Consider the following 13156-nt stretch of genomic DNA (forward strand, 5'->3'; position numbering starts at 1 on the left):
CCATCTTAAATTAAGCTTTTGTTTGGAAAAACCAAAAGGTCAGTGGATGACTATGAGCATACCAATGACATATGAGAATTCAGTTTCTTCTTTTTAATAGAAGGTGATATATTTCATTAAGAGAAAATCGTATTTCTTATTTGCATAATGTGAAATTTAGCACAAACAAGCGCATGATAATTGGCATCAAAAAATAGACTTGCAGGTAACCAATAGCAACATAAGAAGTAAGAAAAAAAAGTGTGCATTTGTGGTATGTGGTTCTTCTCACTTCTTCTTTCTTTCCAATTAACCTCGGCGCTGTGAGCTTATCTACTGGTCTTTACACGTCATGCTCTCACCTGCTGCCATCATTGCTGGATTTCTGCAGATGCCTCAACACACATATGTCTCTATGAGTTTGTTTTATTGGGGGGCGGGGAGGGAAAGGCAGTACATGTGCTGGTTGTGTTGGTAAACACTGATTTTATACCAATCAAACCAAATAAAAAAAAACAACATTTTTTAAAGAACAGGCTGTTACAGGGAATAAAAGAGATGTTGTAATTAACTCATGGACCTTTGGATAAATAAGAAAAAAAAACCCACCAGTGAATCTGAAGGAGAACAGAGCTGACTAAGAGCTGAAAGCAGGCCAGTTAAGTATAGACACCTGGAACAGTCAGAATGTCACTGTGGGAGTCAATAAGACTTGGTGGGATATTGAAAACCAGAAAAAAAAAACTAATTATGTAGCTAAGAAGAGAAAAATAAAAACAGACTTGGTTCTGCAACTCATTCCAACAGACTGGTGGTAAAATGGGTGAAAGTTCAAAAAAACAGCAAGTGATAGAACTGTTAAATAAAACAGATGGCATAATTCAGAGGTACCAAAAATAAAGACTGCTAAATACAACAAACTGTATTCATTTAATGTCAAGAGTAATAAAAGAACTCAAACACACATACACATACACTTAATTTAAAAAAAAAAAAGCTTCTCACCTGTCTGTTCCGTTCATCTGTGATTCGCTGGATCTGGATCTTTTTCCTCCCCATGTCTGCTGTGATTGGCTGGGTTGTGGTGGGGGCAGGGTGGAGCTCGTGATGAGATCAGATGGCAAAGGTTGTGGCCGTCTTGATGAGTGTACAGGACCGCAAATGGCAACTAGGCGCCTGTCTTTCTCTCGCCCACACACTGTCCCTCACTCTCCCTGTCCCACCTGTCTGAAGCAGCTGGGCTCGTGACTCTTCCCCCACAGTAAAAAAAAAAGGAGTATGTAAGTAAGGAAAGAGCGAGGCCTCCTGGCAGAGCCTTCGGTTCACGGTGTGCTCAGGCTGTAAATCATCCGCTCTGGGTCTGTACTGTGTTCCAATCCCACTCGGAAAAAAAATCAGATGATGATGGAGATGAAGATGATTATGATGATGATGATGATGAGTTATGGACCTAAAACAGAAGACAGCATAAGAGTTAGACCAAAAAACACGCATAGACTTTAAATAAATAAATAAATAAATAAATAAATAAATACATAAAAATAAAATGCACATATAACTTGCTTTTATGTTTTGTGATGCAAATATTCTCATCTAGTATTCAGATTTAAATCTGACGTGGGCACGGCATAAACCTGAAGGCTGGTGTTTTGGAAAAAACCAAGTGGTAGAATGCCATGCCAGCATTGTCAGCATGGTCTGTGAATTGTTAAATCACTCCAGTTCATACAGTAACTGGTCTCAAGTAGAGATGTGCACAGGACTGTTTTTAAATCCTGCTTGCACAGTAATTATTTATGTTTGTACCTGGCAGCGATATATTCAAGTTAATTTAATTGGTACTATATCCCAAAATATAAACAAACTAGTAGTAATTTAAACCATCATGGCGCGGACCAAGCAGCTACTAAGGACCGCTGCACATTCAGGTTAATGAACATCTTTATTTGTCCCGTGAGCTTCATGAAAGTGCACACTCTAGTCTCAATCAAATGGCCTGTGAAGGCTTCTGGTAAGCTTTCTTTTTAAAAAAAGCTGTATTTGTATCAGTTTAGAACACACTGTCTGTTCAAGCAGAATAATGTGTTTCTGCTCGGTTACATCCCTAATCTGGACGCATCTCTTTAGCTAACAATAATCTGTGATAATTCCTCATCCTTTGCAAGAATAAACTGAACATATAAAATTCTGAGAATGTTTCTTGTCCTATGCCATTTCCTATCGTGTACATGCATATGTATATGTATATGTAGTGTTATTAAAGATGATCATGTCAGTAAGGTTCAACTTAGGAGCGCAACAATGACCGACAATAGTGACACTAAAAGTTCAAATGCAGTGATGATGAATATGTACCTGACAAAGCATCATTTAGGGCAGTGCTGTCTCAGTGTTTAAGGTTAAATCATTAAATGTGTTAAAAATAGATGGCCTGCCAGAGGACCTCTTTCGGGCCCTTGAGCATGGTTCCTAACCCTCAAGTGCTCAGCTGCTTCGAGTAAAAGGATATGTCAAGTAGATGAAAATGTAAAGCTTGCAGTGGCATTCCTACAGTGGCAGCATCTTGACAAAACTACTTGGATAAAACAGGCATTCAGACTTGGTTTGTTGGTCTTTCTTTTCTTTTCTTTTTTTAGAAAGCAAACTAGCTAAATAAATAGCCTTACTTGTACTTGACAGCAGTATCTGAGCTATCTAATTAGCTTTGCTTTACCCATCAGATGTTTTCCAAAAGAGTCTGCACTCTTCAGTTAGTTTTACAAAGTGTAAATTAATAGAAATCCATGCTATCTTCGCTGTTGCATATGAAGAGTTTAGACGACAAGTTGGCTCATTAAGATTCATGCCCATATGCATGTCATGGTTAAATGTTCTGTATCAGTGCTGATGATCTGGTGAAATAACTAATTAAGCATCTAATAGCTAAGAAAAGGGTTAGTGTAATTAAACTGTACCAAGCTTTTCAGCCATGAAATATCTCTATCGGAGCTAAATAAAATGCAGAAGTCTACTACATTGAGCTTGGACGAATATAGAGTTCTTTTAATATGTTAAAATTGTGTGACAAATGTTGTGCTGTCTACATCAGGCCTGCACACTACTCAGCCAAATGAATAATTAAAGAAATAGATCATTAAAGTAGTTCACAAAAAAAGGGTAAAAAAGTAGCAATGCATCTCGAATGTGTGCATTTTTAACTGCCTAATAAGCAGACAGAAAGTGTTCTTTAGATAACGGCCAAGGAAATCTGAGCTAGACTGCAGAATGAGCAGCATGATGAGACTGAGAAGACACTCCTCTGGAGGTTTACATTTCCCTTAGAGCTGTTAGGGCAGGAGGAGGTGAGCTGTGCTGTATCAGCTTCATTAGAGACATCACAGCCACATCACTGAGCCTCGCCGTCCTGCGGCAGGATACTGCATCCCCGACTGCGCACGAGGCATGTGATTATAAACTGAACCAACACGCAGGTCTGAGAGCAGACAGCAATACATCTTCATAATAACCAGCGGCAGTGTGAATGTGTACTGTATCTGTTATGAAATGAATTACATAAACAATTTCAGTATCATCTGATGATAAGTTTTAAATGTTAGAGCTAATAATCGAGCTTTCATGTTGTATCCTACTTGTTGTTTAGCAATCGCCTGGGCACTGTACAAACAAATATTACCCTGTGTATACAGCAGTTTGGTTAAAAATAAAATACACTGAAACAAGCACTAAGCGCAGACGGCTGTGTGCGGGAGTCGGGACTTCCACAGTCAGCACATGTCTGAATGAATGGAAGCATGAATGAGCTTAATGCTACCTCAAAATAGACATGTGGGCTATGATAATTTTAAAACCTGCTATAACTATCTCCGCCTCAAAAAAAAGCCTTAAAATAGTGTTCTATATTTACACACAAATCCAGACTGCGTACACACTCACTCGCATGACTGGAGCACATACTCTTACTACACACAGCACGGCATCAAGGAAATAGTATTCCCTCATCATTACTTCAAAGAAGGCCCTCTAAAGTCAGGGGGGAAAGCCCAGATTCAGGATTTATCCTCAGTTAGAGAATTCCTCAAAACTTTATTCAGGGCAACACAGAATTTCAGATGGATTAGTTTTATCAGAGAAGGATGGGCAGCTGTTTCACATTGGGCAGACTCAAGTTGATTATTATTATACTGTAGCTGCAACAACTAATCGATAAAATCGATAATAATCAATTATGAAAATCGTTGTGAACAAATCTCATTATCGATTAGTCGGTCTGTGCGTGGCACGGGGTGGGTTTACTCATTACGTTACTTCTGTTTCGAAAACATACTTCGGACAGTAAATACTAAAGTTGTGTCCCAAATGACGTCCTATATACACATACACTGTGTACTCTACCGTCTAGTGTGTGAACTTTAGAAAGGTAATATCATCTCAAATAGAACACTAGCATTTTTTTTACTAACCGGAAGTAAAAGCCGCTTCCTAGTCGACGGTGCATGATGTATTTATGCATTATTTTTATGGATACACAAAAAGCACTGAAATAAAAACTACAGTCCTAAATGAATAATATATAGTCTGTGTGCATTGGGTTCTTTTCAGTCTTATATAATTGGACAAAAGTTTTAGTCTGAAGTTTATATTTGCAATACTCAGTTTGTGGATTTTATTTTAAATAAACGAAAAAAAAAAAAGGTACTGAAAGTTTGCCCCTCTCCAATCCGATTAATCGAAAAATAATCAGCCAACTAATCAATTATGAAAATAATCGTTAGTTGTAGCCCTAATAGTAACAGACTGACAATTTCAATAAATTTCAACAAACAAGATGATCAATCTATCAATGTATTTTTATTTAGCTATTTTTTAAAAATAGTTAAAGTGGATAAAATTAGTTTCGAGAGAATTTTAGTTTAAAGCTGGACTTCAGGTAGTCTAGATCATTTCAAATGTAGTATTTGTTTTTTTGTTTTTTAATAGTATGCAAAGTGAAATTGACAAGAGACTAGCTGGGGAGGGATCTTTGCAAAACAACATAACTTTTCCTTTTTGTACACTCTCGAAGAAAAAGCTAATATAGGGCTACGTTTCAAATTGTGTACTTCCAGAGTGTGCTAGCTGCTTTTACTGCAATTAATAGTACTTGCAGGGTAAATAGGGTAGTGGTGGTTTCATGGTTAATGCTCTAGGTTGCTGATCAGAAAAGTCACCTGAAGGCACTGCCAAACTGCCACTGTTGGGCCCTTGGGCAAGGCCTTTACAATAATATAACAACAGTCACATTTTGTACTCAACAATCTGAAAATTGGCAATTGTTCCCAGGGAGACTGATATGATATGAGATACGCAGCCAAGACACTAAAATCTAACTACTAATACCAAAATACTAAAATCCAGCTCATGTCCACTTGGGAGCTATGATAGTTTACTAGCCAGGTTGGGATTAAGGATGGCAGAGGGACAAGTAGATGTTTCCAAATTGTTTATTTATGTATATTTATCCATCCTGCCATGAGAGTAAATGCGTACTGACACTTTTAGTAGTTTCTTGGGCATAAAAAAACCAACATATTAAACAATTTATTGTTCTACATAATTTTCTACATTTGAATGGTTTAAAGTTGTCTGTGTGAAGACTGTGTTAGTTAGGACTCCTGTTCAATTTGAGGCTTATTCAAAACACACACACACACACACACACACACACACACACACATATACACACACATACACACACACACACACACCAAGCTGCTGGGTTTTATGGAACTGTCCTTGTCGTTAGCTTGATTATTTCATTCTGTGGTGCACTGTGGTTGGTAAATGTGACACCATCATATGCATTCATCCTACAGAGAAATGTTTGTGGTGACCGTTTTTTCTCTGCAGATAGAAAGTATGTGTTGATAGGAAGAAAGAACTCATCCAGCTTCAAAGGCACTGCTGCGTCAGACTGCGCGTTGGAATATGAGGCCAGCACACATGAAAAGCCTTCTTTATCTGCAAACCCGAGTCAGACACTAACCTTTAACCCTGGGAGCACACAGCAGACTGCTTCCCAGCTCTGATCTGAACCACTAAGAGCATGCACTAAACTGTTCCACTGCACAACCGTCTCAAAGCGAAAAGGAGAGCTGCATTCTGTAACACTTACACCAACCAGTCAGTTCTTTTGAGTTAGAGGAGAGGCTTTTTTCAGAGAGGGCTGTCAGACAGGACTTGGCATGGCAGATCTTAATGGAGTTCACCGGCCAAGATCTTAATGGAGTTCATTTCTATATACTCAGTAAAACCCACACTTTGACCTCACAAGGTAAAATAGATTGCAGTTGAGTGGAATCTGAGTTGATTTCGTGACGAGACTGACTGTAAGTGTTGGGTTTCAGATTTTTCTAGAAGGCAGTTCAAAATGAGATCTATACAATCGGTCTGTAAAAAAGCATTGTGGACAAAAGCGCGCTCAAGCAACTTAATTCAAGTCCAAATTACAGTGTGAGCTGTAAGCATATAACTTTCAGATCAGCAATCAATCACAAAACGGACAGGAGTTTATAATGATAGAATCCAGATACTAAATATTACTCCTAAGCCCACAACATAACCCGAACCTTGCTTTAAATAACATAAATAACATACACACAGCAAAAGGATACCATCATAGACAATGATTGCACTTGAATGAAGACCACAGATTTTCCACATAAACGTGTTTAATGGTTTATTCTGAACATTACCATTATCGCATTGCCAGTAGTAATGTAGTTACCTGTAGAATAGTTGGACTTTTTTCAAGCTTGCAAGTGGCACAGCAGAACAGTGTTTGTTTTATCGCCGGGAGATTGCGAGTTCCCAATGATGCGGTAATACTGAGCGCAAAAGACAAAAACAGAGATGTCTATGGCACTGCTCTCTCACTGTCAATCACTCTGTCAATGACTAATCCTCTGTGTGATGTAGTGCATGTTGTAGTTTGAAAAATGTGGTAATGGGGAAGTTAGCCTACATCCTCCCTGGTTTGTAGCTGTGGCATGATAGGGGTTAGTGGGTGGGAACTTGCAGATGGCCAAACTGGAGAAACCCATTACCATTCTGATATAAATGGTTTATTTATTAGTAGCAATCGTCAACCTCCTAAAAACAAAACCCCCTTTTTATGGTGGTCATGTGAATGCCTGGAGTTGCTTAAAGTCATGGCATGGCAATCAACTTAAACAGCTCTCTGCTCCAGACGTAATCAATGCCTCAGTTCCAGACTATCAGGTTTTTGGTGCTGGAACAGAGTTGATTATGCTAGCGGAGACCTGGCTCTTAATAGCTCTTTTGTGATGGAAAAGCATGGAGAAAAAGAGGTAACATGACTCTTGGATACATGTACAGGTGCATCTTAATATATATATATATATATATATATATATATATATATATATATATATATATATATATATATATATATATATATATATATATATATATAAATGGGAACGTTTTTTCCCGTAATTGAATTCAAAAAGTGGAACTTTCATATATTCTAGATTCATTACACATAAAGAGAAATAGTTCAAGCCTTTTTTTTGTTTTAATCTGGATGATTATGGCTTGCAGCTCATGAAAATGAGATACCAGAAAAATCCAGTTTCGCAAAAATATTATAATAAAGAATTAATAATACAGCAACGTCAACCTGAGATGAGCTCTAATCAGCTAATTAACTACACATTTTTACTAAAAACACTACTGCTCAGTGGTCTGGTCAAAAGTCCGCTTTTCACACGAAAGTAAATTTTGTATTTCATTTGGAAATCAAGGTCCCGGAGTCTTGAGGAAGAGTGGAGAGGTCCAGTGTGAAGTTTCCACAGTCAGTGATGATTTGGGGGGCGATATCATCTGCTGGTGTTGGTCCTCTGTGTTTTCTCAAGTCGAGAGTCAATGCAGCATTTACCAGAAGATTTTAGAGCACTTCATGCTTCCATCCGCTGACGAGATTTATGGAGATGCTAATTTCCTTTTTCAGCAGGACTTGGACTGCCCCACAGTGTCAAAACTACTAATAACTGGTTTGCTGACCATGGTATTACTGTACTTGATTGGCCAACCAACTCGCCTGATCTGAACCCCATTGAGAATCTATGAGAGACAACAGACCCAACAATACACATGAGCTGAAAGCCGCTATCAAAGCAACCTGGGCTTCCAGAACACCTCAGCAGTGCCACAGGCTGATTGCCTCCATGCCACAAGACACTGAGGCAGTAATTCATGCAAAAGGAGCAAGTAATTGAGTGCATAAATTAACATATTTTTCAGAAGGTCGACATTTCTGTATTATAAATTCTTTATTCTAACATTTTGTTGAGAGACTGAATTTTTGATTTCCATGAGCTGTAAACTGTAATCTTCAAAATTAAAACAAAAAAAAGGCTTGAAATATTTCACTTTATGTGTAACAAATCTAGAATATATGAAAGTTCCACTTTTTGAATGAAATTATGTAAAATAAATAAATAAATAAATAAATAAATAAAAGAGCTTTTCCACGAATATTTAAAATTTTTGAGATGCACCTGTATGTGCACAAGAACAATACAAACAACTCCACAGTTACTCAAAAGGCATAAGGAACTAGTGCTAGTTCATGAGGACCAAGAGCAGTTGTACAGATCATGAAAAACATTAAAAAAATGTAATGTGTACCTTGCTGGATGATGCAATAATCATATGTGATGTAAGAAATCAAAGATGAACCCCTGCAAGATCAAATTTTCCAATTTATTTAAAAAAATAATGTTTGTATTTTAATAAACAATAAACCCAGCACAAAGCTGATAGTAGCAAGCTGACCGGATAACGCTAGTGGCACTGACTAAAACACAAGCACTGCCTGAACGAAAAAGGCATGCTGCTTGTGCTGGTCTTCAGAGATTGATTACAAGCTGTCTTTGGTACTCAGTATACGTTTGAGAGAGATTATTGCAAGATATAGCTAAAAGACAATTAAAGCGCTACTGGTTTTAGAGACAAATCTTCCGTACTTCCCCACATGCCTACTCATTTTGATGGCAGATACTCCTTCACCACTGAGTTCTGCTTCTCGTCCTACACATATGATGTCATCTATGCAAAGGAAGCTTCAATACTCATCGCGGTAACAATAAAAATAACATTGTTCAGCCGCAATTTTAATGTTCTTCCCAAATCTGGTGCAAAAGATAGTGGTATTCATTGCGTAATATTAGTGCGTTTTCCGAGTGATAAGTGATAAGACATTTTTAATAATCGCTAAAATAAGTCAATACAGTGTTGAATGGCAGCATAGTGCATACTGATCATATTTATGTAATGGAAACAATCTACGGAAGAAGTAATTAGAAAATCACTGAAATAATTACAGCTCTACATCTTTCACGTACTCCTGCCTGAGAGAAACCTTATCAAACACAGTGCTGCTGCAATCCATCTTATGCTGACGTGCTCTGAAGCACCAAAGTTCCACTTGGATAAGCACAGAAGGCGCACATCCATGTGTGGGCATACGCCATTCTGTGCAACTGTGAGTGCGAGAACATGTAATCTCCTCTGCAGGGTGTGAGAGAGAGAGTCCAGTTTTGTCATCCCTGCCTGGAACTGAAGGCAGAGTAGCCTGGGGCTTAGAGATAAGAGCCAGCGCCTGGACTGGGACTGGATTCGGGCCAGAGCAGCGCACAGAAATCCATCACCTTTGCAGCTTAGCACAGGATCCCCGTGTACTGAACAGCACAGTTGTCAGATGTTTAATTCAGCTCATTGCAAAAGAGCTGCTTCACAAACAACACCCAAACCACAGCTTGCTCAATGACAGTCATCGACAGCCATATGGTGCCAGTCCTGGAACTGGTAAAAGAGTCAAAACTGACGCAAAAGCAGTGGAGCATGAAGAGCAAGCACAGACTTCAATGAGAGTGTACTGGGAAGATGCAAGCTTGCATTGTGACTCTGTATACAGCTGGGTGAAAATGAGATTTGTATTTTAGATTGTTACAGTAATTAACAAAAAGCAGAACAAAACATTCTGTAAAACTGAGCTATGACAGAGAAGCCTGTCTGAAAAGACTATTCTGTACTCATGATGTGACAAACTTCACAGCTACAGGCCCATATTCTGTCCATAATCACCTTTAAATGGACAAACACATCAACGAAATACATAGGCTGCAGATAACCGTTCCGGTTTTTAGAAGTCCAAGAAATATAACTGCATATAAATACAACACTGACTCATTTCATGCATAGTATTAACATCTGTCTCAGGTGATCGTATCACAGGTGGACAGTGCTAGATGCAGATCTAAATGACTACATGCAAGTGGTCACATCTAAACTGCCTAGTCACCTGTCTTGCCAGGTTCGAGGAATCGGGCTACTTTAAAAAAAATAATAAAAAATTGTCCACAGCATGGGCATTTTGCATGCATTAAATGAATTCGATCTCTGCATTAAAACATGCATACTGAAGATGTAAAGTCTGCTCTAATATGGGTGTTTCTTCTTACCACTCTCAAAATAAGCACCGCTCTTTATTATATAAAAATAGTGTTGTGAAAAAATATTTGCCTGATTTATCCTGTTTTTGTGTATCTTTCATACTAAAAAGTTTTAGATCTCGAACAAAATACAAAATACAACATAAAACAAAGACAAGTGGGGTAAACACACAATACCGTTGTCCTTTCTTTATTTTTTTTATTGAAGGAAAAAAGTTATCCAAAAGTTATCACCAGTGTTACAAAATAAATTGTAACAAAATAAATTAATTGCCCACTTAAAATATGTTTGTGCAATAACTGCAACCAAACGCTTCCAATAATTGGAGATTAGTCTTTCACTTACTTCTAGGACTAGGACTTACTCCTATGCTTTGGATCATTATCTTGCTGCATAATCCAGTTGCGCTTGAGTTTCAATTTACGGACTGAAGACTGGATATTCTCCTTTAAGATTTTCTGGTAGAGAGCAGAATTCATGTTTCCCTCAATTATTGCAAGGTGCCCAGGCCCTGAAGCAGCAAAGTATCCTCACACTATCACACTTCCACCACCATGCTTGACTGTATATATGATATTCTTTTTGTGGAATTCTGTGTTTGGTTTATGCCAGATGTAATGGGACCCGTCTTCCAAACAGTTCCACTCTCGACTCATCAGTCCACAGAACATTCTCCCAAAAGGTATGAGGATCATCAAGGTGAGTTTTCCAAAATTCAGAGGGGCCTTAATGTTCTGGGTTAGCAGTTGTTTATCTCTCACCACTCTTGAATGGATGTCATTTTTGCCCAGTGTCTTTCTGATAGTGGAGTTATGAACAGTGACCTTTATTGATGCAGTAGAGGCCTGTATTTCCTTTGATGTTGTCCTTGGCTCTTTTGTGACTTGATGGATGAGTAGTTGCTGTGCTCTTGGAGGAATTTTGGAAGGTTCTGCGAAGGTTCACTACTGTGAGATTTTTCATTTGGAGATAATGGCTCTCACTGTGGTCCTCTGGAGTCCCAGAGCCTTGAAAAGGCTTTGTAGCCCTTCCCAGACTGATGTATTTCAAATCACCTTCCTCATCATTTCTGGAATTGCTTTTAACTTTGGCATAGTGTGTTACTGGGTAAGACATTTTAACCAACTTCATACTGTTGAAAAAGTTCTATTTAAGTGTTTCATTTGATTGAACAGGGTTTGCAGTAATCAGGCCTGTTTGTGTCTAGTCCAGCTGAACCCCATTATGAATGCAGTTTCATATGGGGAATTAGTAACTATGGGGACAAATACATTTTCACACAGGCCCATTTAGTACTGGATAACTTTTTATGCTTCAATAAATAACATTATCATTTAAAACTGTATTTTGTGTTTACTCAGGTTACCTTTGTGTTATCTTAGATTTTGTTTTAATTTCTGAAACAATTTAGTACGAGATATACACAAAAACAGAAGAAATACTTTTTCACAGCTCTGTATACAATATTTGTGTCAGTATACTCATTCTCACTGCTACTGTTATCTATAATAATACCACACAATTTTAGCACCTTGGTCAAATAATTATATTAGGAAACACTGCTTCATGAAAGAATATGGTATGATGGTTACTTTTAAATATTACAGTGATTTTGTTTTGGTTTATAGTTCTCTCAATTTTTACATATACAATTGCTGAAAACTAAATCAAACATGATTAACTGAGCAAAAGTTGCACAGAATGCCTCACTGTTAGATGACAGTCTAGAGTATAACTTTATCTTGATGTTTTAATTAGGAAATGCCATCCAACTTTGTATGACTTTTTGTCTGGTATTGGCTTGTTTTGGGTCTGGCTTTGAAGTGATCTCAGGTTGCTTTTGGCAGATCTGGCAAACAGACTACTAACAAAATATGACCACACATGGTCACTGAAGAGACATTCGAGGCACATGAATATACATGATGTGAACGGAAATCCTTCTTGTCTGTCCAGTTGTTACTGGATCACCTGAAATGGATGTTAAGCCTGAACAGGCCACTATGACCTGTATAGCACATTGAATATTTTTGAGTTTCATTTGAGCATGAACTAGCGGAATTAAGTTGCTATTAAAAGAACACTACAGAACAGAGAATGCACTGTTTATGTGAGATTATTGCTCTACAGAACCTTCGTTCTAGCCTAAGTGTGGCAGTGATGGCACTTATGATGCCCTATGGGACTCTCTCCAGTGATTTACTCCAACCTTGGGTTGTATTGCCAGCACCAACTGCAGGATATTTTCAGCCTGTTGCCTCATGTTCCCTGACTGGCAGGCACTTGCTTACACCAACATGGTCACTCAGCTGCTGACCACAGTGTACTGCCATTTCTTCTTTTCAGTGTACGTTCTGTTCACTTTATGATTATTCTATAGTGTAGTGGTGTGTAACAGTGAGGAACGTGATTGTATTTTTTTTGCAGACACACAACATGAGAGCTAAGCAACAAATCATATGAGGAACCTGATCTGTAAAGGGAGGCGGGGCTACAATGCAAGGGCAGCATTTCTCCTGGCAGGACAGAGAGAGGCAGAACAGGAAGGGGGATGGGCTCTGATTCTCAGCTGCTACTGTCTAACCTTTCAACAGAGTAAACCAGCAAACTGTAACTTTCAGGCACCAGTAACTAGGTTTATATACTTTAAATCATCTGGGAT

At 38.2% G+C, this 13156-nt stretch overlaps 1 protein-coding gene across 12 annotated transcripts in view; it reads right to left on the reverse strand.

The window, feature by feature from the left end:
- Positions 1 to 13156, reverse strand: part of mef2d (myocyte enhancer factor 2d) — a 63141-nt gene that overhangs the window by 25712 nt on the left and 24273 nt on the right. For all 12 annotated transcript variants that reach the window (XM_053681883.1, XM_053681877.1, XM_053681888.1 and 9 more), the window contains one exon: positions 985 to 1429. In XM_053681883.1, coding sequence (XP_053537858.1) covers positions 985 to 1038 — 54 coding nt within the window. In that variant the 5' untranslated portion in view covers positions 1039 to 1429. The remainder of the gene's footprint in view (positions 1 to 984; positions 1430 to 13156) is intronic.

The sequence above is a fragment of the Ictalurus punctatus genome, chromosome 1 (genome assembly GCF_001660625.3).
Source record: "Ictalurus punctatus breed USDA103 chromosome 1, Coco_2.0, whole genome shotgun sequence".
NCBI lineage: Eukaryota > Metazoa > Chordata > Actinopteri > Siluriformes > Ictaluridae > Ictalurus > Ictalurus punctatus.